The sequence below is a fragment of the Macaca mulatta genome, chromosome 11, assembly GCF_049350105.2.
Source record: "Macaca mulatta isolate MMU2019108-1 chromosome 11, T2T-MMU8v2.0, whole genome shotgun sequence".
NCBI lineage: Eukaryota > Metazoa > Chordata > Mammalia > Primates > Cercopithecidae > Macaca > Macaca mulatta.
Genome location: NC_133416.1, coordinates 59,198,446 through 59,224,029, shown reverse-complemented (window position 1 = coordinate 59,224,029; position 25,584 = coordinate 59,198,446). Strand labels below are relative to the sequence as shown.

At 54.3% G+C, this 25,584-nt stretch overlaps 1 protein-coding gene and 1 long non-coding RNA gene across 5 annotated transcripts in view; one reads left to right on the top strand and one right to left on the bottom strand.

Annotated features, from left to right (window-relative positions):
* The window catches only part of NR4A1 (nuclear receptor subfamily 4 group A member 1), a 41,124-nt gene extending 19,494 nt beyond the window's left edge, over window positions 1–21,630 (bottom strand). For 3 of the 4 annotated variants that reach the window (XM_077954295.1, XM_077954296.1, XM_028829501.2), the window contains exons 1-2: window positions 4,879–5,066; window positions 119–238 (exon numbers count right to left, since the gene is read on the bottom strand). Coding sequence is in view for 2 of the 4 variants with exons in the window: in XM_028829501.2 (XP_028685334.2) it covers window positions 119–238; window positions 4,879–4,972 (214 nt within the window). In the remaining 2 variants the exon portion in view is untranslated. Of the gene's footprint in view, window positions 1–118; window positions 239–4,878; window positions 5,067–21,336 lie in introns of those variants that run through there. The other variant, XM_077954292.1, reaches the window with a different exon arrangement.
* On the top strand, window positions 18,769–19,391 carry LOC107000864 (uncharacterized). Its single transcript, XR_013401106.1, has 2 exons — window positions 18,769–18,950; window positions 19,179–19,391. It is a non-coding gene; the product is annotated as an uncharacterized LOC107000864 (long non-coding RNA).
* Window positions 21,631–25,584: the final 3,954 nt, after the last annotated feature.

Sequence of the window (25,584 nt, the reverse complement as noted above, 5' to 3'; positions counted from 1 at the left end):
CGCGGGGTTTCCCCTCCATCCCCCTAACCACATCCGCTTTGGGCAGCTCCACCCCCACCTCTGCCCCCCAACCCCACCTGCTGGAGGGGTGTACAAAGGACAATAACAGAACACTTACCACTCTGGATGGACAAACAGGCCTTGGCCAACCACATTATCCTGTCAGCCGTCAGGGCCCAGGAGAAGGCACCAGGCTGCCTGGGAGGGGCAGGGCCTGGCCTCTGTCCATGGTGGAGGCCTACAGAGGGAGAGTCGATGTGAGTGAAGAGAAACCAGCCAGCAAGCACATTCCCTGGAGATAGCATGGCCAGGACACACAGGAATGGGAGCAGTGGCAGGATCCAGGCCGCAAGAGGGGGACAAGCCATCCCAAGGACCTCCCTGGGTTAGGCATCAGAGCCTGGGGGCCCAAGCCCCAGGCAATCTGCTTCCAGGGGTGTAGGGTGTGGCCAGGAGCTGCTGACAGCATCTGGGGCATTTCAGAGCCATATAAACACATCAGCATCTAGTCCCTCCACCTCATACCCTTCTCTGACGTGCACAAAAGTGGGCATGTTGCAGGCACAGGAAGGGAGCTATTGTGAGGATAGAGCGGAATACCCCTCTCTCCTTAAGAGGCTCTAGTTTGGCCCCTAAAGCCTCAGAGGCCCCCAAAAGGCAAGGGTTCCACTCAGAGTAGAGTGGATGTGGGATCCCAGACTGTCTGGGTTCAAATCCTAGTTCCACTGCTTATCACCTTGGGCAAATTACATAATCTCTTTGTACCTCATGCTCCTCATCTGTAAAAATGATGACATCTCTAAAATTAACAATCACAGGGTTATCAGCAGGCTTTTAAAACAGTTTTTTTTTTTTTTTTTTGAGACGGAGTCTCGCTTTGTCGCCCAGGCTGGAGTGCGGTGGCACCATCTTGGCTCACTGCAAGCTCCGCCTCCCGGGTTCACACCATTCTCCTGCCTCAGCCTCCGAGTAGCTGGGACTACAGGCGCCCGCCACCTCGCCCGGCTAATTTTTTGTATTTTTAGTAGAGATGGGGTTTCACCGTATTAGCCAGGATGGTCTCAATCTCCTGACCTCGTGATCTGCCCACCTCGGCCTCCCAAAGTGCTGGGATTACAGGCGTGAGCCACTGCGCCCAGCTAAAAAAAGTTAATGTGTAAAAGACTTAGGACAGTGCTAGATACACATATCTGCTACATGTCATTATTAGGAGAAGTTCAATGAGGACACACACATAAAAGCTAGCCACAGACCCTGGTTCCTAGTCCAAGGCACCCTGGGCACCTGGCCTCTCCTTCCAGGGTGGAAGCCAACTATGTGCCTCACCCCACACCCCAGCCTCTTCAGCTCTCCCCTAACCCCGTTCAGCTAGAGTACCTTGACCCACATCTCTCCTTCTCTTCCTCCACCCACTCCAGTGCTCTCTCCTCTCGACTACGCTCCAGAGTGAGGGCAGGACCAGGCCTTCACTGGCTATTGGACTGCCCTTAAGACCGATGAGGTCTGGGAAAAGAGAAGGAGATGATGGGAGCTAGGAGGGACAAAGAGGAGGAGGACCCCAGAGGGTGGGCAATGGGCTTCCTCGTCCTCCTGACCTCTGCCCAAGGTCTACAGGCCAAGGGGAGGACCTCTGGCCCACAGTACCCAGGCTCTCCCCTTACGACATTACCAGCACCCCTCCCTCCCGATCCTGTGGGTATGATGGGGAGCAGGAAAAGGCCACAGGAGAGAAGGAGGGAAGGGAGGGCAGACTGGAACATCTGGAGCATCTTTAACCCTAAACAGAAAGCAAGACGAGGCTTCCAATCTGCCCCAGCCCATGGACTACACCTGCTTTCCAGGATGACAGTGTCATCCTCCCATCCCCTGGAAACTGGTCTATAATTTCCCCCAGCCTTGTCTTTTCTCCCTACCAGCCCACTGCTGAGAAGGAAGGGTAGGGAGGGCCAAATACCACCTACCATAATCAGGCCCAACCTGAGCACCCAGCTCTTCCCCATCTGGTTCTCAGAACAGGGGCCAGAGTCTGGCACCTGGTGGTGCCCACAAATGATTTTAGCATCTTCAAGCAGGTATCTGTTTCCCTGCCTGCTCCAGATCAAAATGCCCCCCTCAATAGTCACACCACAAGCATTTACTGAGGACCCCCTGGAAGCTAGGCAGCGTGCCCCGAACCACAGGAGAGCCAAGAATGAGCACACCAAGATCCCAGAGCCCCAGGATCTGATAAGGGATGAACCAAGGTCAAGGACAATCTGCACTGGGCAGAGGGCAAACCAAAGGCTGAGTGGGCTTGGCGGAGAAAGTGACCCCCAAAATGGGGTGGACCATCAGGCCAGATTTCAGTCCCCAGTTCCTGCTCCCCACCAACCTCATTTCCCAGCCACTCGCTGTGGTCCCGTCACATGGGCCTTCTCTCCCCACTCAGGGCCTCTGCATCCACCGTTCCCTCTGCCCAGAACTGGCTCTTCCTGATCAACCAGGTTTCCATTCCCATGTCACCTCCCTGAACAGCTTGTACCCCCACCCCACCACACTAGCCTGATTTTTATTCATCAGAGGTCTAATGTTCACATCTGTTCACTGGTTTATTACCTGTCTACCCAACCAGAATGTAAGGATGCTGTCCATCAGAATCACTGCAGAATCTGCAGTCTCTAAACTCTGCTCAGCACTGGCAGGTGCTCAGTAAGTGTGCGTGGAAAGGTGGGGGGTGCACATGCCTGCATTGGAGCTGTGCTGGGAGGAAGGTCAGCTAGGTGGGGACAGCATTCCAGCTCAAGAGCTGTCCCTTCCATTTGGGGGCAGATCCAAGAGCCAGAGCGTTCTTCCTTATGTTGAATCACATCCCTGACTCTAAAAGTCCCTGGATCCCTGCTCTGTCCCCTGCACTGGCCCACAGGAAGCCTCATTCTAGTCCTTCCTAGCAAGTATTTTAGTCTTTTCTTAACTAAACTGCTCCTTGCAACAGGACACCACTGACAGGCCCTCTGCCTGACAGGCCCTGGTGGCCTCCTGAGTACAAGCTCTACATTGGCCAATATCCCTACCCAGAAATGGGAATATTACTACTATTAGCAATAACAACAGCCGCTAATATTTGTTAAACAACATGTGCCAGATACATTAAGCACTTTACATGCATTTTCTCATTTCAGCCTCACAATGCTATGAAGAAGGGATTATTATTATAAACATTTTACCAATGAGGAAACTAAGGCCCAGAAAGAAATGTTAAGCAACTTGCCGAAGGTCACACAGCTAGGAATTGGCAAAACTGAGATTAGAACCCAGGGAGCCTAACCAAGGAGTCCAGAATCAGGCATTCTTGCTCCCCCTACCGCCCACTTGGACCTGTGTAGTGGATGGAGGCTTCACACTGCACAGAGCAGTCCCACAGCCTCCGTCCAGGGAACATGTCAGAAGCTAAGGGCCTGGGTTCCTGGGCCTTTGAGCCAGGCACAGGGCCTGAACTCCTCAGCTGACTTTCTTAAGTCCAGCAGAGGCCTCAGCACAGGCCTCGTCAGTCACATTCACATTGTTAATCTCAGCCCATCCTTCTGCCCAGTTGCCTTCAATTAGAATCTTGATTTTATACTGTGCACTTGTCATTCCTCACAGCTCTGCATGACTACAAGGAGTCGGCTGACTTCCTTTTTAAGTCTTCATCCAAGTCACCGATCTTAAACGTTCACTTGGAGTAGGTCTAGGAGCAAGTCTTGTAGCCCCACCACTAGGGCTCCAGGCCAGGCTGACAACAGCCCCCAAATCCATCAGCACCCACTGGGCATAACTGTTGTGAAACCGACCTCTGCTCAGCCTGCGTTTTCCCAATGTGCCGCTAATACTAGCCCCACATCCAAATTAACAATTCACTGTAAACCACCTCTGTAGCGTTTCCCCTATCCACCAGGTCATCTATCAAAAACGAAGGCATAAAAACGATATGAGCCTGCCAGGCGCGGTGGCTCACGCCTGTAATCTCAGCACTTTGGGAGGCCGAGGCGGGCGGATCACAAGGTCAGCAGTTCGAGACCAGTCTAGCCAATATGGTGAAACCCTGTCTCTACTAAAAATACAAAAATTAGCCAGGCGTGGTGGCGGGCGCCTGTAGTCCCAGCTACTGGGGAGGCTGAGGCAGGAGACTCACTTGAACCCGGGAGATGGAGGTTGCAGTGAGCCGAGATCACGCCACTGCACTCCAGCCTGGGCAACAGAGCGAGACTTCATTTCAAAAAAAAAAAGGGGGGGGGGTAGGTTGTGGAGGGGAATGAGCCAAGTCAGGGAACTGTGTCCTGTCCTCAACACAGACCACCATGGTAAGGAGGTCTGGAAATACCGCGCCCCCACCCCTCCCAATACAAGGAGGGAAGATGTTGCGGCAAAAAAACAAAACAACCACCAAAAAAACACGCCTGGGAGACACAAGCCCCAAGTCCTAATCCCCAGCTCCGCCTGATTCCACGAGACCCCTAGCTTTGGTTTCTTGACTCAGTCCCGTGAAGGGGTTGCATCGCGCAGCATCCGTCCCTCCCGGCTGGGTCTCCTGGTAGACTCCTGGAAGCTCCCGCGCTCCTGGAACCGGTTCCCGCAGCCGGCGGGGAAATGGAAGGAATTTCTCCGGCCTGGCCACCTCCAGCGCCCCTCGTGGGCCAAACCCCACCCTTGGCGGGCTGGGGAGAGAAAGCCTTGGCCGTCGCCCTTGGGGACTGACTCTGAGCCAGCAAGTTCCGCTGGGAATCCAGTCCCTCCCCCGACTCCCCAGTTTCCAAGCGGGACTCCGGCGTGGCCCTGAGCCCGCCCCAAGGCATCCACTAAAGACCCGAGATTGCCCAGCCTTTCTGGGGCCCACCTCCCGCCACACCGGCAGCCCCTCACCTGGCCCCGCGGGCTCCTCTAGCTTCTCCACTCCTGCTTTCCGGGGTCGCGCACCAGCAGGCCCTGAGCTGCTCTGCGCCGCAGGGGCGCCCATGCCTGGAGGCCGGGGGTCGCGGGCGCCGCGCTGGGACCCCGCCAGTTCCGCCGCCGCCGCCGCCTCGCGCTCTTGCAGCCGCGCCGCCGCCGCTCGGCGCCCCCCGCCCCCAGGAAGCCCCCCGCCCGCAGTTCCGGCCTCGCCGCGCCCCCCGCCCCCGCGCCCGCGGCCGCCCGCGCGCTGTCCCAGCCCCGGCGCGCCTCCCCCGGCGGGCGGGGCGGGGACCGTGACGCGTGCCCATTGACGTCTCCGGAATCCCGGCGGCGGCGGCCGACGCAGCCTCATCAATGGGGCTAAAAATAGCTGCGCCCGGAATAGCCGCGAGCGCCCCGCCCCGCGGCTCCCCCTACTCCGCACACCCGGTTACACAACCAGCGGCCAGAGCCGGGGAGCTGGTTCTCAGGTGAAGGTGCCGAGGCCTCGCTCACACCTCCCGAGGCGGCGCACCTGGGGCTAGGTTATAAATAAACTTACCCGGGGCTTCCCCAGGAAGAGGTGGAAAGAGAGAGGCCCAGAGAGACTCGGTGGCGGCCGAAAGTCACACAGCGATTCGGCTACTGGCGAAGGCAGGGCCTGGCCTTTTGAGTCTGCGGGCGCCCTGCCTGCATCGCTTGGCATTCATGCCATCCCAAGGGCAAGGAACCCAGGTAGTAGAGTACCCAGCTTCCACACGAGAAGGCAGCTTACAGAAAAATAGGACTTCCTCCTGAAGAGGGCACTGCCCGAGGTGGTGGTGCAGGCCCCGGCAAAGCCCAGATGATGGATTCACTGACCTGGCTGCTCCCATACCGCTGTGTGACCTAGGGCAGTCACTTGACCTCTCTGAGCCTCAGCTTCATCATCTCTAAAACAAAGATGATATGATCAGATTATCCACCCTATCTGGCTGTCAGGATGATAACAGCTGTGGAGGTGCCTTGTACACAGTAGACCCTGAGGGTTAGTTCTCCCTGCTCTCCCCAATCCACAGGAGTGTTTAATGCACTCAGAGACCCACCACCGTGGCCAGGAAGCCCTGGAAGGCCCACCCTCCTCTGACCGGAGTCTCCAGGCCCAGGCTTCCACGGTAAGAATCTTCCTGGGGGTGCAGGCACTTGGAAGGTTTCTCTCTCCCATGTGACTGGAGCCTTCTTTGGAAATGGGAGAATCATCCTGTCCTGAGCAAATCCTTCTCCCCCATCAGCTGCCCACTCAGGAAAGGCTGGTCAGGAAGGCCAGCTCAAGGTTGGAGCAATGGTGTTGGGGCTGGCTGGGTGGGTGGGGTTTGGGGTTACCATCTCTGTTCCTATACCTCCATACAGGCAAGGTCATTGGGGAACACCCATTAGGGAGGATGCAGTCATGTGCTCTGCTGTGCCAGCCACTAGTCACTGCTCCCTTTTGGAGCCACCTTAAATTATGAGCATGCTATACAATCTCCAGCACCCAGGCCAGGCCCCACGCAGCAAAGAATCTCTTCTGTGCTCAAAATTCTCCAAAAGAGGCCCCACACCTCCACTCAGCCCTCATTCCAGGGGCTGCATTCCTCTCTCCACCCCGCTGCCCACCCCCAGAAATCCTTTGCTGGACCAATCCTAAACTCTTGGTGAAACTCGGAATTCCCTTTCTCTCATTCTTCATAATGATCCCAAGAACCTCTGGTTTGTCTCAAAATCACCTCCCAAGAACCTGTACATTTCTCTCCCAGGTTCAAGTATTAGGTCAATTTACAGATAAAGAAACTGAGGCTTCAAAAATGGCAAGGTGTCAGGGTGGGGGAAAGGGACAGGCTTTTCCTCACTCACCCTGTGTCCTCCTCTTTCCTACCCCAGCAGCTCCTTTCCGATGGGCTTCTTAGAGGAGCAGCTACCCCACCCCCTCTTTTCCTTTCTTTTTCCAGAAGTCTAACTTTTGAAATACATTTTAAAATATTTGCCTGTGTGGGAGAAATACATTTATTTAGACAGGAAGGGAAAAAAAGGGCTCAGTTACCAGTTTTTCCATGAAGGCTTCCAGCCCACAGAGGTCTCTCCTTTCCATAAATACTTTCAGCATAACTTGTCTTTATTATATATTCTCCTATTTATAATCAAATAAAACATATTCTAAAATGTGGAATGCCAGAACACGCACACTTAGGGTGGCATGTGGAGGTGGCGTGAGATGGTGGAAGAAGCAGTCTCTAGAGGTCTGGGATGGACACTGGTTGTCAGAGGACTGAACAGCTGTGGAGGTGCCTCGTACACAGCAGGCACTCAGAGTTAGTTCTCCTCCCTGCTCTGCCCTAGGAATGTGATTTCCCACAAGAGGCTCTATCTCTTAGCAGCTGTGTGGCTTCAGGGAAGTTACTTGCCCTCTCTGGGCTTCAGTTTTCTCACCTCAAACACAAAGATAAGAAACCTATCTCACAGGGTTGCCATGAGAGTGTCTCTTTGATAGCAGACATAAAGCATGGAGTCTGGCACATCGTGGCAGATCTACCATTTCCATACAGGAGGACTTGGAGGACTTGGGACCTTGTCTTAAAGCTGTACATCCAAGGTGCTTACCCTAGCTTTGCTCAGCTGGTATGTTTATTGGGAATACTGGGGGTCTTGGGGGTTGCACAGATAGGAGCAATGTCACCTCTTAGTCATTACAAGTGTCCAGTAAACATCAGCCCCATTGTTGTCTCCCTGATCCAGGTCACTTGGCTAAGGAGTGGCCCAGCCAGAACCATAGCCCTGGTCTTCTGTCTCCATAGCCCAGGTCTTCTGACTCCCAGGCCAGTGCTCTTTCTACCCAGCCTCTTGTTCCTTCATATCTGATTCCTCTTTTTTCTACAGGCACTGCTTCACAGCCCCTATTGCAGATAGGAAAGGTGAGGAGAGAAAAGGTGAACAACGTGCATGGCCCAGGGAGTTGGAGCAGAGGGGAGACAGGCCCCACGGCCAGTGACGCCCCACATTGTGGGAGGTTCCTAGAGGACAAGCTCCTACGCAGAAAGCTGACTCCTAGTCTGATGGGGTGGCAGGACACAAGAATAGGTATGGAAACATTGCCAGGACATCCAAGAAGTGGCCTCCAAGAAGCCTTGAGCTGGCATTGGAGTGGAATCTAGAGGACTAATCTCAGAGGCCTCCCTGGAGGAAGAGAATGTAGGGCCCAGTGTGAAAGAAGAGACAGGACCAGGCAGGGTATAGGGAAAAGGCACTCCATGGAGGACAGAGGCTGCCCCCAAAGCTTAGGTATGCAGCAGGGCAGGGCTGAGATCCTGAGGGTGGGAAGCAGTGGGTCAAGGTGAGTCACAGGACGCAGGACCATCAGCCAGACTCTCAGTGGCCCTCCCCAGGTGCCCTTCCATCTCACAGCATCTGAAATCCCACCCCACCTAGGAGACACCCTTCCACTCTACCTCCACCCTGGCCCTCTGAGGCGGGGGTAAAAGGATGTCCCTAGGGCATTTAGACCAAGAAGGGGCTCCCCTGCTCAGGTCCTAGCCCTGAATAAGGAGAGGGGCTATGGAAGGGATTCCCTTCATGGTTTCCTTCCTCTTCTTGAGGATCAAGAACTACCTGGCCGGGGTCCTCCGACCTCTCCCCATGCTTAAGAGCAATTCAAGGGCCAAAAAAATAGACATAGAAACGTGTTTTCCTGGGGCTGTCTCAGGGTTCAAGGGCTGTCCAGACACCGCCCAGATGGGGTTACACTCTCCAGACTGCATAAGGACGAGGAGACCCCACTTTGTGTTTTCGAAGCACTGCCACATTTGCTCTACTTAGTTGCCATGGAAGGCGTCAGGGCCCCAAAAGAAGGTGGCAGAGGTCTCCAGACCGGAAATGGCAGAGCTAGAATTAATGCGAGATTTCCCCTAATCGACGCCAGGGCTCTTAAAAATCCTCTGCAATTTTATTTGTTAAATTACAAAATCAAACATGCTCGTGGTAAACAAATGTGAGCGTTTCGACCCTGAGTGATTTACGAAGTGAGAGGCCCGTAATCGCACTCCCAGAGGAGCGAGGATTTGGTCATCCTCCGACGCTGGCTTCCATATTTCTCTCCGCGTCGCCAGAGATGGGATCTGGCCCAGCGGCTCCTCCCTGAGGGGCCCGCGACCGGAACGCCGGGCCGGAAGGAACAGGGCCGAGCCCCCGCTGCGCTCCCGGGGGCGGCCGCGCTGCGCTGCGCCAGGCCCGGCTGGGCGGGGTGGGGCCGGGGAAGCCGCCACGTCACTAGCCAGTCCGGAGGGAGCCGCAGCAGGTCCAGCCAGGATTCCATTACCTCACCCGGCAGCGCGGAGCGGCGGCTCGGTCAACACCCCTGCACACCATTGGCTACCATGCCGCCCCTCCGGCCAATAGCACGGGCGCATGCAAATGACCCATTGAGCCGACGCTTCCTTCGGGTCCGTTGTAGGCAAATAGACGTCATTGGAAGGATGGGGAAAATGAGTTAAAAAGGGTCCTGAAATCTGTAGGGTGCTGGTTTGGGGGCTCGCTATCCCAAATCTATTCCAGCCTGTCCTGAGGAAAATGGAATGTAATTAAGGGTGAGCCCCCTTAATTCTTGAGCTGTCTTTCCAGATACACCTCGCTGCTTAGAGATTCAGTGAACCTAAGAAAAGGTGCAAAAACTATTTAGGTCAACTTGGAGAGCAGGGGAAGGAAGAAATAAGAAATAAAGAGGTACGGAAAGCTGGAACATACTTCGGAGAAACACCTAGGCCAGCCCTTTCACTGGAAACACAGCACAGAACAAAACAGACACAGCTCCTGTCCCCGGGCTGACAGCCAAGTAGGAGAGATGAATGTTCAACAATCTTGCACATAAGTAATAAGTGCCATGGTGTTAGTCAGCGTTCTCCAGAGAAACAGAACCAATAGGATGGATATACAGAGATATAGAAAAAGATTTACGATGAGGCATTGGCTCCCATGATTATGGACGCTGAGAAGTCCCAGGACCTGCCCTCCGCAGGCTGGAGTAGTTCCAGTTCGCGTCTGAAGGTGCAAGAATCAGAGCATGGATGTCTGAAGGAGGGAAAATATGATGTCCCACCTCAAAGAAGAGCAAATTCGCCCTTCCTCTGCCTTTTTGTTCTATTCAGGTCCTTAACAGATTAAATTATGCCCGCCCATAGTGGTGAGGGCGATCTTCTTCACTCAGTCTACGGATTCAAATGCTAATCTCTTCCAGAAACAGCCTCACAAATACACCTAGAAATAACATTTTACCAGCTATTTGAGCATCCCTTAGCCCAGTCAAGTTGACACTTAAAATTAACCATCACGGTGGCTCACGCCTGTAATCCCAGCACTTTGGGAGGTAGAAGCGGGCAGATCACTGGAGGTCGGGAGTTCCAGACCTGCCTGACCAACATGGTGAAACCCCATCTCTACTAAAAATACAAAATTATCTGGGCGTGGTGGCGGGTGCCTGTAAACCCAGCTACTCTGGAGGCTGAGGTAGGAGAATTGCTTGAACCCAGAAGATGGAGGTTGCAGTGAGCAGAGATTGCGCCACTGCGCTCCAACCTGGGCAACACAGCGAGACGCTGTCTCAAAAAAAAAAAAAAAAATTAACCATCACAACCATAAACAGAAAATGAAATGGAGGATGTCGGTGAGATATTTAACAGGTAGCTATAATTTTGGCAAGGGATGGATAAGAGAAAGCTTCTCCAAGGAAGTAGCTTTTTTGTTTGTTTTCTGTTTTGAGACGGAATCTCACTCTGTCACCCAGGCTGGAGTGCAGTGGCACGATCTGGGTTCACTGCAACCTCTGCCTCACGGGTTCAAGCCATTCTTCTACCTCAGCCTCTTGAGTAGCTAGGATTACAGGCGCATGCCACCAAATCTGGCTAATTTTTGTATTTTTAGTAGAGACGGGGTTTCACCATGTTGGCCAGTGTGGTCTCACACTCCTGACCTCATGTGATCTGCCTGCCTCGGCCTCCCAAAGTGTTGAGATTATAGGCGTGAGCCACTGTGCCTGCCAGGAAGTAGCTTTTAAACTGAGGGAAGGCTGGGCACCACTGGAGGCTCATGCCTGTAATCTCAGCACTTTGGGAGGCCGAGATGGGAGGATCATTTGAGCTCAGGAGTTTGAGATCAGCCCGGGCAACATAGAGAGACTTTGTTTCTACTAAAAATAATAATAATTAAAAAATAGCCCGCTTGGCCGGGTGCGGTGGCTCACGCCTGTATTCCCAGCACAGGAGGCCGAGGCAGGCAGATCACAAGGTCAGGAGATCGAGACCATCTGGCTAACACAGTGAAATCCCGTGTCTACTAAAAATACAAAAAATTAGCCGGGCGTAGTGGCAGGCGCCTGTAGTCCCAGCTACTCGGGAGGCTGAGGCAGGAGAATGGTGTGAACCCGGGAGGCGGAGCTTGCAGTGAGCCGAGATCTTGCCACTGTAGCCTGCTTGGTGTTACGGTGGTCCCAGCTACTTTAGGGCTGAGGTGAAAGAATCACTTGAGCCCAGGAGGCTGAGGCTATAGCGAGCTGTGACGGCACCACTGCACTCCAGCCTGGGCAACAGAGTGAGACCCTGTCTCAAAATAAATAAACTGAGGGGAGTTTGTCAGTGGAGAGTTAGGGGAAAGTGATAAGTCGCAGGGAGATGAAACAGTAATGAAAGAGTACTGGCTTGTTAGAGCAACAGAGTAAAGCAAGTGGCTGGAGCCCAGTGACTAAGGGGGACAGAGCTGGGGGTGTGGCGAGAGGAGCACTCAGCCCATTCCACAGGCCCTTGTGCCAGGCTCTGTGCTGACGACTTCTTTCCTTTGTCTCTTCTTTCAGCGCCCTCTAAGGTGGGCACTATTTTAGTATTGAGGAAACTGAGGCTATAAAAGGTTAGTAGGCCAGGGGTGGTGGCTCGTGCCTGTAATCCCAGCACTTTGGGAGGCCGAGGCAGGCGGATCACATGAGGTCAGGAGTTCGAGACCAGACTGGCCAACATAATGAAACCCCGTCTCTACTAAAAATACAAAAATTAGCCCAGCATGGTGGCCCATGCCTGTAATCCCAGCTCCTTGGGAGGCTAAGGCAGGAGAATCACTTGAACCTGAGAGGTGGAGGTTCCAGTTAGCCAAGGTGGCACCACTACACTCCAACCTGGGCAGCAGAGCAAGACTCTATCTCAAAAAATAATACAAAATAAAAAATAAATAAAAGGCTAAGTAAACATGTCCAGTGCCACACAGCTAAGAAGCAACAGAGCATGGATTTGCATCCAGACCAGTGTGGCTTCAAAGTCCTTACACTGAGCTGCTATGTTGTTGCCTCCCAGAGAAGAAGTTGAGCTTCCCAGAGGTGAAGGGATTTGCCCTTCATTTCGTGGCTTGCTGCAGAGCTGGGACCTCTGCCTCAGAGAGGTCTGCAGATACTGTGAAGGGAGACAGGGCCTAAGAAAGGGGAGAGGGACTGGGAGGGTGGAGAAAAGAAGAGTCCTTCTTGCCCAAGCTGGAACTTAGGGTTTGCTGGGGTAGAAAGATGCAGCAGTTTATAAGTGTCCACTTCTAGGGGTGTGCTGATGGCCAGCAGCCACCGCCCTGAAGACTGTGGGAGGGCTGGCCACTGGGGCAGCCCAGATTAGCTGGATTTTGTGTGCTGTGCCTGTTGCTAAGTAACGCTGCTCCTGCTCTCACCAGCGGAGCCAGCTCTGGTTACCGGTGACAACCCTCAAGGGAGAGTGCCTGGAGAGACATGAGGCAGGCAGGAGGGAACTGAAGGAAGCCAAGCCCTTCCCCACACAGGTTTATCTGGCAGAGGGGTAGGTATTCCTTAGCTCTTTGGTGTTCTGTTGTGTGTGTGTGTGTATGTGGTTTTTGTTTTTGTTTTTTGAGACAGGGTCTCATTCTGTTGCCCAGGCTTGAATGCAGTGATGCAATCATAGCTAATTGCAGCCTCAGCCTCCCCGGCTCAAGTGATCTTCCCACTTTTGCCTCCCAAGTAGCTCTGACTACAGGCGTACGCCACCATGCCTGGCTAATTTTTGTATGTTTTGTAGAGACGGGGTTTCACTATGTTACCCAGACTGGTCTCAAACTCCTGAGCTCAAGCGATCCGCCCGCCTCGGCCTCCCAGAATGTTGGATTCCAGGTGTGGGCCACCACACTGGCCATCTTTGGAGTACGTTAGGAGCCTGTTTCCCTTGTGCCTTGGACATGGGGTCAGAATTCCAGGACCCACAGGCCCACAAGGAGGGTGCAAAGGCAAAGGCAAGGGGTCTGCAGGGAATGCTGCTGCAGGAGTTTGCAGAGGAGTTCTGCCCCCACATCTGAGCACCAAGGAGAGAGGTGGAGCGTGTGTGCATGTGTGTGTCCCTCCCGTCATCGGACAGGCAATCAGTGGTCAGGCAGGTGGGGCAACTCACTCACTTTCCATTGCTCTTTTAGAAAATGTCCCACACTTCTCCAGCTGGGGGCTTCCAACCTGTCAGAGGGTCCTGGAATCAAAATAAACAGGTCCTAGCTCCCTGGGAGTGCCTATTGTGCCTATTCCACTAAAGGATTTGGGGAATAATAGAGAGATAATTTCACTTAAAGCATTAATCTTTTTAGGGAGAACTTGATTTTTGGTCTTTTTTTTTTTTGAGATGGAGTCTTGCTCTGTCGCCCAGGCTGGAGTGCAGTGCCATGATCTCGGCTCCACTGCAACCTCCGCCTCCCAGGTATGAGCAATTCTCTGCCTCAGCCTCCCAAGTAGCTGGGATTACAAGTGCCCACCACCACCACCACCACACCCAGCTAATTTTTGTATTTTTAGTACAGATGGGGTTTCACCATCTTGGCCAGGCTGGTCTTGAACTCCTGACCTCGTGATCCACTCACCTCGGCCTCCCAAAGTGCTGGGATTACATGCATGAGCCACTGCAACCGGCCTGGTCTTTTTGTTTTTTAAGCAGGTATCTTTTTTTTTTTTTTTTTTTTTGAGACGGAGTCTTGCTCTGTCACCAGGCTGGAGTGCAGTGGCTTGATCTCAGCTCACTGCAACCTCCGCCTCCCGGGTTCAAGCAATTCTTCTGCCTCAACCTCCCGAGTTGCTGTGACTACAGGCACCACCATGCCCAGCTAATTTTTGTATTTTTAGTAAAGACAGGGTTTCACCATGTTGGCCAGGATGGTCTTGATCTCTTGACCTCATGATCCACCTGCATCAGCCTCCCAAAGTGCTGGGATTACAGGCGTGAGCCACCGTGCCCGGCCCCTCAAGCAGGTGTCGAGTTGGCATAGCCATAATCATTCATACTTCTCTCTCTCTCTCTCTTTTTTTTTTCTTTGAGACAGGGTCTCACTTTGTTACCCAGGCTGGAGTGTAGTGGCACAATCTTGGCTCACTGCAGCCTCAACCTCTTGGGCTCAAGTGATCCTCCCACATCAGACTCCCGAGTAGCTGGGACTAAAGGCACATGCCACCACGCCTGGCTAATTTTCGTATTTTTTGTAGAGACAGGATTTCATCATATTGCCCAGGCTGGTCTCAAACTCCTGGACTTAAGCGATCCTCCCACCTCAGCCTCTAAAAGTGCTAGAATTATAGGTGTGAGCCATTGCACCTGATCAACACAATCGTAATTCTTAACATATGATCACCATATGCTGGGAGAATGCCCTCCTATACTCCTGAGCCTAGCCATGGTACTCTCAGAAGTAAGGGTGCATATTCCTAGTCCCTGGGGGGGTGTGTGGCTCTGCCCTCTGCAGTGGGCATCAGAGTATGTGGGTGCCCCCCTGTGTCCAGGGCCACGAGTTCAGTGACAGAGTGGGCTGTGAAACAGGAGGCATGGGGATGTGGGTGGAATGCAGCCCTGTAATGACACCTGCAGTCCCCACGTGCACCCCGAGTTTCTCAGGCTCCTCTTCCTCTTTTCTTGGAGGCCCTTAGCACAGGACCCAGAGCAGCAAAGCTCTCAGCCCTCCCAGTGCTGACTGTCTGCAGAGATCCAAGTACTTGCTCTGGGCAATGCCCTGGCTGCCAGCATCTGGAGGCTGCCAGTGGGCACGGCGTGGCTGGGAGCTGCCTTAGCTGCTCCGGCTTGGGAGAGGGACCATTCCACAGGCGCTCGAACCATAAATGTCCAGACACAGAATCACATGAGAGCCATCCTCAGCAGACCAGGCAGGGCTGCCTCCCAGGGAGAGCTGGGTAACCCGAGCTGCTGGCAGGCCCTCAGGTCACTTCAGGAGCACAGAGTGGTCAGCTGATGCTCCTGGGGACCATTCATCACGTCTCCTAGCCCAGCCAGTAGAGCCTCAGCTATTTCCAGGCCTGGGTATGCAGCAGCTTATGTAACTGGCTGGAAGTCGGGGCGGGGCTTAGGGGCACTTGTGGTAGGGATGGGGCTGCTCCTACCTCCCACTGTAAGGCCTGCCCCTCAGTCCCTAGTCTCCCTGTGGAGATTTGTGGGGAGCCCACAGCTCTGGCTAGAATCCCTGTGGACAGCCACTGTGCCTGTCAACACACCCCTCACTTCCTGTCCAGAAGATGCCTGGCCACCTTCCTTCCATGGAGTTGAGGCCACCAAGCAGCCTCTTCCTCAACCCCATCAGCCCTGCCCAGCCTCTGTGCTCTCACCCTCTCTTCCACCCTCAGAGGCAGAGTGGGTATGTCTGCTGCTGCCCCTCTGAGAGAACCTATGCACATTCCTGAAGCCCTCTCCTAGCTCCTGCAGGCCTAGTCTGGTGGGTGGTAAAGCTGGGCTCAAATACACATATTCTCAGTGTGGCTTGACGCAGGCTTTGTACATCTGCTGAGCTCAGTTTCTTGCTTGGGAAATGGGATGAAAATAATAATATCTCCCTTTTGGTGTGGCTGTGACCGTGGGGCTTTAAGAGCACATTCCAGGAGGCAGATTGCCCAGCCCTGTCTATCTATGTGGCCTTGGGCCAGTCACTTAAGCTGTCTGGGCCTCAGTTTCCTCGTGTAGAACAGGACAGCGATATGACCTACCTCCCTGAGTTGTTGTGAGGATCCAGTGAGTTTTTATGCATAAAGCACTTAAAGAGTTCCTGGCATGAGGTCAGCACCATGTAAGTGTTGGCTATAATTAGACAATGTTTGGAGATCACTTTCCTCTGCCTTGGCTCCTAATAAGCTCTTGGTGAAAGGTAATTGTTATTTTTAACTTCTTCGTTCTCCTTCACTGTCTTAATTCCCACCTTCATTTAGCTTTGCAATTCCCTTTAAATACTTTATCTTCTCTCCTCTTTTGTTGTCAATCTGCTGTACTACCAATAAATTATATTTGTCCCATGTTTACATTCATAAAACATTTGCACTCCTGTCCCAACCTCACAGCAAACCCGTGAGCGAGCAGTGTGGCTCATGTCATTGCCCTCATTTTGAGAGCCCGGGACGGGGTGTGATCTGTACAGAAGCATCAGCTGCTCAGGGGTGTGTCCAAGCCACCAGTGAGGGTATTCCGACCTTGGGCACCAGAGTACACCGGGTGATGCACCCAGGGCGTGCCAGCTCAGTGCTGCCAGGGCAGATTAGCGCAGGGGGCCCTCCTGCTTCCGGTCCCAGCTGTGGAGCGCCCACATTATGGGAGGAGAGGCCTATGGGCTTTATAAATATTTCCCGTCCCAGCAGGAGCCCCTGCGGCCCCCAAGTGCTGTGCGGTGGTGCCCTCTGCTGGTAACAGGAGGTACTGCTACCTCTTATAAGGGAGGAAGGTGGATCCCTTCATATTCACGCAAAAAGCTAGCCAAGGCAGGCTATGTGCCAGGCCCTCTTCTAGGAACCACAGAGGAAAAGAACCTCGGAAAGCCCCGTCCTTTCATGGAGGTGACTTCCATGGGAGGGATAAAGACAAAAACATATGTAAGAGAACGGCACACAACGAGAAGTAAAATGAAGAAAAACAGAACCGGGTGAGCTGCTAGAGAACGATAGAGGGCGCTAGCGATACGGAACGGCCAGACAGGGCTTCTCCGAGGAGGCGACAAATTAGCAGGGACCTCAGCAAAGCTAGGGAAAGAAAGGCCCCTACCCGGGGAAAGCCCATGGAAACAGAGGACGAGTGGGAGGGCGCTGAGATGGGGAAAGTCTGGGTATGCCGGAAGAACAATGAGGCCCATGTGGTTAAGGGCAGTGCCGAAAAAGGCCGGGTGCAGTGGCTCACACCTGTAATCCCAGCAATTTGGGAGACCGAGGCAGGTGGATCACCTGAGATCAGGGGTTCGAGACCAGCCTGGCTAACATGGCGAAACCCCATTTCTACTAAAAATATAACAAATTAGCCGGGCGTGGTGGCAGGCGCCTGTAATCCCAGCTACTCGGGAGGCTGAGGCAGGATAATCATTTGAACGTGGGGCGGAAGTTGCAGAGAGGCGAGGTTGTGCCATTGCACTCCAGCCTGGGCAGAGCAAGGCTCTGTCAAAAAAAAAAAAAAAAAAAAAAAAAAGCAGCGAGCAGTGAGCAAGGTCCGAGAGGCGGAGGCCTCCAGCTCCTTCCTTACCACGTGGTGCATGAAGAAGGCAGAGCTCCTGCAGGCTCAGGAAGCAAAAGGAGAGGCCTAACCAGCATGCACTGGGCTGTGTGCAGGGCCTCACCGCTGCCTGTGAAGTGGGTATTCCTGTCATTACCACCATTTTGCAGAAGAGAAAACTGAGGCTGAGGAAGGTAGAGCTTGTGTGGTTTGCTCAAGGGTGGAAATACAAAGTCACAGAGCAAGGCCCTAAATCCAGGTTTGTCTGTTTCTAGTTTTTTGGTTGTTTCTTTTTTTTCTCTCTCTCTTTCTTTCTTTTTTTCTTTCTTTCTTGTGACAGGATCTCACTCTGTCACCCAGGCTGGAGTGCAGTGGCCAGTGGCACAATCACGGCTCACTGCAGCCTGGAACTCCAGGATTCAAGTGAGCCTCCCATCTCAGCCTCTCGAGTAGCTGTGACTAGAGACATCAGATCATTTTTGTTGTTGTTGTTGTTGTTGAGAGGGAGTCTCGCTCTGTCCCCCAGGCTGGAGTGCAGTGGTGAGATCTCGGCTCACAGCAAGCTCTGCCTACCGGGTTCACACCATTCTCCTGCCTCAGCCTCCCAAGTGGCTGGGACTACAGGCGCCCGCCACCGCGCCCGGCTAATTTTTTGTATTTTTAGTAGAGACGGGGTTTCACCGTGTTAGCCAGGATGGTCTTTATCTTCTGACCTCGTGATCTGACCGCCTCCGACTCCCAAAGTGCTGGGATTACAGGTGTGAGCCACTGCGCCCGACCGACACTCAAATCATTAAAAAAAATTTTTTGTAGAGACGAGGTGTGGCTATGTTGCTTAGGATGGTCTTGAACTTCTGCTCAAGAGATCCTCTGGCCTTGGCCTCCCAAAGTGTTGGTGAGCCACCTGTCTGGCCGACTGAAGGCAATCCACCACATGTGATCATCTCTGGAGGTGACTTATGCTCTCCTTCCACTGTGGGGCTGGAGCAGAGAGAAGGATGGTCGTCACCCCCGCAGAAGGCAAGAGACTACCCTTAGCGTTGATAACAACCATACCTCACACTCACAGGCTCCTTTGCGGTTACAAAGTGTCCTTCTTCACTGCTGAGCGTTTGCTCCTCACCACAGCCATTTCACAGGAAAGGAAGCCAAGCCTCAGAGAGGCTGCGACTCTCTCTCAGACAGCCCGTGGCATGGCTGGGGCCAGGACGGACCTCTGCACGTTCCGAGTCCTGCAGGCGCATGTCCTGGAGAGAGGGGAGCTGGCAGAGAGGTCCAGGCGGGTCTGGGAGCAGGGCCGGGGGCGGGGTGACGAGTGTGGCAGTTCCCGAGTCTGCCGACAGAGGGCGCCGCCGCCCCGCAAGTCGGCCGGGCCACGCCCCCTACCGGGACCCGCCCCTTTGCAGCGGGGAACCACAGCACCCAGTGAGGAGCGGCTCGGCGGGCTGGGGTTCGAGGCCTTGGGGATGGGAGGGCGGTGGACTGGCTGGGCCGGGGCAGGAGGAGCAGCAGCAGGGGATGGGCTGGGCCAGAGCAGAAGGAGGAGCCTCAAGGGAGGTCACCGGCGGGCCGGGGTTTGCGTGGGTAAGAGGTTGAGCGTCTCCGTGGGTGAGGGGTTGAGCGTGCAGAAGCGCCCGCGTCTGCGGCTGGGAGCGCGAGATGGAGGCGGGGTGGGGGCGGGCTAGTGCGAGGGGAAGGTCCCGGCGTGGCGGGCGGCGGTGCGCTATGGCGCCGGGACTTCCTGAGGCGGCGGGACTAGCTGCCTCGGAAGGCGGTTACTCACTCCGGCGCTGCCGCTTACTTCCTTCCCAGATCCCAGCAAAGCACAACCCCGAGGCCCCCTCTGCGCTCCCACCCGAATCGCGGCGGCGGCACGCCCAGGAGGGAGCTGGCCTCTGCAGCTCAACCCACAGCCTCCCGGCCCCGGGGCGGGAGAGGGTGGAGAGGGAGGGCGGCGCCCGGCGGACTCCACCCGAGCAACACCGCCAGCCCCCAACCGCTGCAGTCTAGCCCAGGCCTTGAAGGTCAGCCTGCAGCCTCTTGAGCAGCGCGTGGGGCTCCAACCCCCAGCACCTCCACCTGTCCCATGTCTCAGAGCTGAGCCCCAACTCTGGTATAGACGGGAACCCGTAAAGAGCAGCCTCCGGCAGGGATCCCCCTCCGGCTGTGCGCCCCAGCCCCGCCTCCTCTCCCCCCACCTCGCCCCTGAGTACTGGCGACACCCAGCCAGCCGGCAGGGGCTGGACACTGTGATGAGCCCCGCCCCCATCTCCTCCCTCGCCCCCACCCATACCCCCTCCAACCAAGGCGAGGACGCAGATGTGTCAGCTAGGATCCCTGCCCTCTAACAGCTCCCAGTCTCTAGGGATACGGCCACCATCCATACCAAAGCTTACACCAGGAAGCAGAAAGTGGTTCCGGGCCAGTGGGAGGCACAGGTCCTTAACTCCCCAAGAAGACACAGCCTCAGGGGGCCGAGTTCGGCCAGTATTTAGAGCCCTAAGGATCTGTGTGGGAGGAAGCTCAGAGGTCTCCAGAATCATCTTGAGTCAGCATCCTTTCAATAAAGACTCACTGAGCACCTAGGGTGCTTTAAAAATACCAATGCCCCAGCCCACCCTAGAACTCCTGGATCAGAATCTCAAGGGAACCAGGAGCAGTGCCTCACACCTGTAATCCCAGCACTTTGGGAGGTCGAGTTAGGAGAATTGCTTGAGCCCAGGAGTTTGAGACCAGCCTGGACAACATGGCAAAACCTCTTTCTACAAAAAATACAAAAATTAGCCTGGCGTGGTGGCACAGGCCTGTAGTCCCAGCTACTCTGAACGCTGAGGTGGGAGGATCGCTTAAACCCAGGAGATTGAGGCTTCGGTGAGCTATGATTACACCACTGCACTCCAGGTTGGACCACACATCAAGACCCTGTTTCTTTTTTTTTTTTCTTGAGACAGAGTCTCCCTCTGTTGCCCAGGCTGGAGTGCAGTGTCCCAGTCTCTGCTTGCTGCTACCTCCACCTCCCAGGTTCAAGCGATTCTCCTGTCTCAGCCTTCCCAGTAGCTGGGTTTACAGGCATGTGCCACCACACCTGGCTAATTTATATATTTTTAGTAGAGACTGGGTTTCACCGTGTTGGTCAGGCTGGTCTTGAACTCCTGACCTCAAGTGATCCCAGCCTCCCAGAGTGCTGGGATTACAGGCGTGAGCCACCGCACCCAGCTGACCCTGTTTCAAGAAACAAAAAACAGAAAAGAATTGCAAGGGGGAGGGAAAGGGAAAAAAGAATGGCAAGGGTAGGAGTACAGCCCTATCTGCTGTTAAATGTTCCCCACCCTACTGACTGCTGTAGCTGCCAACCACTGGTCTTGCCTTATTTGCCCAGAGACCACACTCCTCAGAGACAGTGGCTCGTGCCAAGCCCTCAATTAGAGTGAGATTTGGGGGGCTCCAGAAGAAGCTATGTATGCTGGGACCTGGGTGGGCTGTCACTCTGTGGGTTGCTGAGTGGACCAGATCAACTGTGAGACACCAAAGGCTAAGTGATTTTGTAGGGGAGCAACTGGGAAAGAGACCCAGAGGCAGTATTTGCATTTTTACTTTTTGCATAAATTTGTGTGTTCTCCCCACAAAGGCAAACTGCAAGATGGAAGGATCACTGAAGCTTAGGAGGTGTCCCTGAAAGCAAAAATTCATGTGTCTTAGGCAACCTGGTGGTCTCCTGCTCCTGGGAAGTCCCCATATTGATTGCATGCAAGACCCATCTCTAAAAATAAAAATAAAATATAAATAAATAATAAAAACACGCTTGCATCCTACAGTTGAAAAGTATGTTTCCTCTCCGCTATCAACCCCAGTCCATGAGCTTTCATACCACACAGGGTTCTCTGTGCAGAGAAGATCTGTTGGTTGGAGTCATTTAGTTATTTAGGTAGATGTTCTGAACTCAACTGCTCATTCATTCATGCAGACGTACCTGCCTTCGATCAGTGCTGGCGTGAGATGGGGTTCACTCCCTTGGGAGCCCACAATCTGGGTGGTGGGGTGAGGAGAGGCCCTGGGGACCAGAAGCGTTGGGAGGGTGTCTGAACACTTCAGATAAATGGTTGTGGGGTTCAGGGGAGGCTCCACTTTGTACAAGCCTGCAGCAGGCTGAGGAAGGGCTGAAGAGGTGGGCTCTAAGGAGGGAGGGAGGCTGCTCCCAGCGGTTGGCTGATGGGAGAGCCCTGCTCTGTCTCCCTCTCCACCTGGTATGGTCCGGGCTCCGAGAGGCGCAGTGTTCCGGGGTCCCCACCAGGGGTCAGCACACCGCTGCACTCTGGCTGTTTTACTCTCTTGAGGAACTCTCCTGGGTTCCCCTGGCCCCTCCACAGCCCCCGGCTTCTTTTCTGTCTCACTTCTCTGAGCTCATCACTCCCCAGTTACGGTCATTTCATCCACCCGTCAGTGCAGGACCAGGCAGCCTCCCAGCCAGCCAGCCTGACGTCTCTCCTGAGCTGGGGAATCCCACAGCCTCCCTCACTTCCCAGCCGCATGAGCTCCGGCTGGGCAGCAGAAAGGGCCTCCTGCTGTCCTTCTCCTGCTGCCATTCAGCGCAAGGTCTCTGGTTTGGTTTCCAGGGGAAATGGGAGGGTTCGGAGGTTCACTCCTTCTAATAAGTTTTCCCACATGTGTTAGCAAAGCTCTTCTTCAAGCCCTCCTCCCCTGTTTTGTGGACCCCACCAAGTCTCCAGAGCCCCGCTCTGCTCCCCTTAGGCGGGACTGCTCTTCCTCCCTTCAGCACAACACCCGCATGCATGGAACCGAGAGCTCTCTGGGCTGGCCCCTCCTCTTACTGCTCCCTGGCAAACCTCGGACCTACTCTTTCAGGTCCTACCTCTCATATACCCACCACACCAACACCTCTTTTTCCACAGGTGAGGCCCCTAGCCTGAGAGGCTCAGCTCATTCTGCACCATCTCTTCCACCCTGTCCTCACACCTCTTCCTCCAGGAAGACTTCCTTCTCACCACCCTAAGCTGTAGAGACAAACAGGCATGAGAGCATCCTGGCCTTGCCAGGCGCCAGCTATGCTGCCTTCACCTAATTCTCAGTCTCTTTATCTGTCAAATAGAGTGATACACAGCTTTCAGATGTACTGTGAGGTCTCAGTAAGGTAATGGATGTGGAAGTGTTAGCCCAGCACATAGCGACACAGAAGTCACCTATCCTTTTCTCGCACTGTCGCCCAGGCTGGAGTGCAGTGGCGCGATCTCGGCTCACTGCAAGCTCCGCCTCCCGGGTTCACGCCATTCTCCTGCCTCAGCCTCCTGAGTAGCTGGGACTACAGGCGCCCACCACCGCGCCCGGCTAATTTTTTGTATTTTTAGTAGAGACGGGGTTTCACTGTGGTCTCGATCTCCTGACCTTGTGATCCGCCCGCCTCGGCCTCCCAAAGTGCTGGGATTACAGGCGTGAGCCACCGCGCCTGGCCTCCTTTTCTTTTTTTTTCTCTTTTGAGACGGAGTCTCTCTCTGTTGCCCAGGCTGGAGTGCAGCGGTGCTATCTTGGTTCACTGCAACCTACGCCTCCCAGGTTCACACAATTCTTTTGCCTCAGCCTCCCGAGTAGCTGGGATTACAGGCACCCACCACCATGCCTGGCTAATTTTTGTATTTTTAGAAGAGATGGTGTTTCGCCATGTTGGCCAGGCTGGTCTTGAACTCTTGACCTCAGGTGATCCACCTGCCTCAGCCTCCCAAAGTGCTGGGATTACAGGCATGAACCACTGCACCCGGCCACCTATTCTTTTCTTGTAGTGCAGCTGCCACCCCCACTGCCCACCCCCAGCCTGATGACGGGAACCTGCCCTTGCTAGGTGCACTGGCTGCTTCTGCAGGGCTCTGTGGGGACCTCAGACCAGAACCCTATCAGCAGGGCCATGTCCCTCCCCTGACCATGCATGAAGCCTGGAGTGGAGGCCTCTGTCCTCCCCTGGAATTGTTGGGAGCCCCTTCTGGCCTAGCATGGGGGAGGGGCTCCCACAGAGTTCCCTGAGGCTTAAAGGAGCAGAAGGCTGGTGGGAGGTGAAGGAGGGGTGGCAGGGCAGGGGGAATACCGACCACACAGTATTCTGAGTCCCTGCTCCTTTTCCCATCCACCCCCACCCCCTCCGCCAAACACGATCCCTGGGTTAATTTTTAGCATCGCAGCTCGCACATTAGTCACTCCCTGTCACCCACCTACACGGCAGGAGGCTGCTGTGCTGGTGCCGTCATCCCATCAGCTGAGAGGTGGGATCTAGCCCCGCCCTGGGCACCCCTCACCCTCCCCTACGAACTCACGGTTGGCCAGGAGTCCCCATCAGCCTGGGTGAGGGGGCACCGACATCACTCCTGGGACTAGCTACATGGCAGGGGGTAGGGACAGACTGATGGCCAAGGGACTTGGAATCTACTCGGGGGAGAGTCTAGGGAGGCCCCTGCAGCCTTCCACCCCCTGTAAGGTGCCAGGCTATGCCCAGGCAGTTGGTATCCTGGCAGCCTTGGGATCTGGGAACAAAGGTGTCAGGGGGCCCCTCCCCTAGACCTGAGCCTCTGGGAGCCAATGTTTGTCATCGCCACAGAGCAGCTGTTCAAACAGGGAGTTTGGGGCAGCTCCATTTTCTTAATCAAATGTCCTCCCTTCCTGGGACTGGGGAGGACAGGGTGGCCAGGTGCAGGCACTCTTGCTGGGGCTGCCACCCAGCCCCAAAGGGATTTTGAGAGAAGGGCCTACAGATGCCAGCTACAGATGGAGCAGAAGAGGGGACATCTCACCCAGCTCCTGGGGCTCAGAGGTGGGGAGGTGGTGGTTACCCCAGGCAGGGTTGGCCCCAAGGAGGCATTCACTCATCGGCATGAGTTAATAGAGCCCCTCCGAGCCCCTCCTGTGTGCCAGGCTCTGTTAGGCCCTGGAGGTGCAACTTCAAACAAGGCTGGGTTCCTGCCCTCACAAAGGCAAGACAGAAACAAAAGAAGTCAGTGCGATTCCCAATTGGGAGAAAGTGCTATGAAGTAAAAAAGAAAATAGACGGGCGTGGTGGCTCATGCCTGTAATCCTAGCACTTTGGGAGACTGAGGCAGGTGGATCACCTGAGGTCAGGAGTTCGAGACCAGCCTGGCCAACATGGTGAAACCCTATTTCTACTAAAAATACAAAAATTAGCTGGGTGTGGTGGTGGGCGCCTGTAATCCCAACTACTCAGGAGGCTGAGGTTGCACTCCAGCCTGGATGACAAGAGTGAAACTCTGTCTCAAAAAACAGACAAACAAACAAACAAAAACCCCAGATGACTCAAAATAAAGAATAATGGGGTCAGGGAACTACTTCCTATTCAATCAGGCAAACCTCTCTGAGGAGGTGATGTTTCAGCTGAGGCTTGAGGATAGAGAAATCATTCTTGCAAAGAAGAGTGTTCCAGGCAGAGAAGACAGCATGGGCGAAGGCCAGAGGCAGGAGAGAGCTTGGCATATTTGAGGAATAGGAGCAGAAAGGATAGTGTGGCTTAGATGTAACAAGTGACCTGGAAGGAGAAACAATTTGAGATCAGAGGGAGAGGCACAGACCAAATTCTAGAGAAATTCATGCAGGGCATCAGGATATAGTTGCAGAGGTTAGATACTGCACAAAAGACTCCCAGTTACCAAACTGTTGGGCCTGTGTGGTTGCTGTCAGCCTGGAGAAAGGGATGCTGTGGTGTTGTCTCCCCAGAGGGATGTGTTATGGATAGGCCATGGTAAAGAGTTTGGACCTTATTCTTTTATTCCAGGGGAAGGCATAATGGGTTTAAGCAGAGGAGGGTTGTGATCCAGTTTCCTTTTTGAAAAGATCACGCTGACTGCTGTGTGCAGAAGGGATGCTCAAGGAGCAAAAGAAGAAACAGAAACGGGACCCACTCAAAAAGCAAGAACCATGGTGCAGGACAGGCGGGGAGGGTCTGCTCAGACCTCACTCAAAGCCACCCCTTGCACACTGGTTACTCCCGGGGAGGAGCACTGGAGCAGGGGCCTCAAGTCCCAGGCCCAGCTCTGCCACTAGTTTGCTGTATGACCCCAGACAGGTCACTTCAAAGAGGTCGTGACCACCACTTGGAGATGTTTGAGCACATACTATGTCGGCACACGCTGTATTGAGGGTCTACCATGTGCTAGCATCAGGCAAGAATAAAGCAGTGAAGACAGAAAAGGCTCCTGAGCACTGCTGC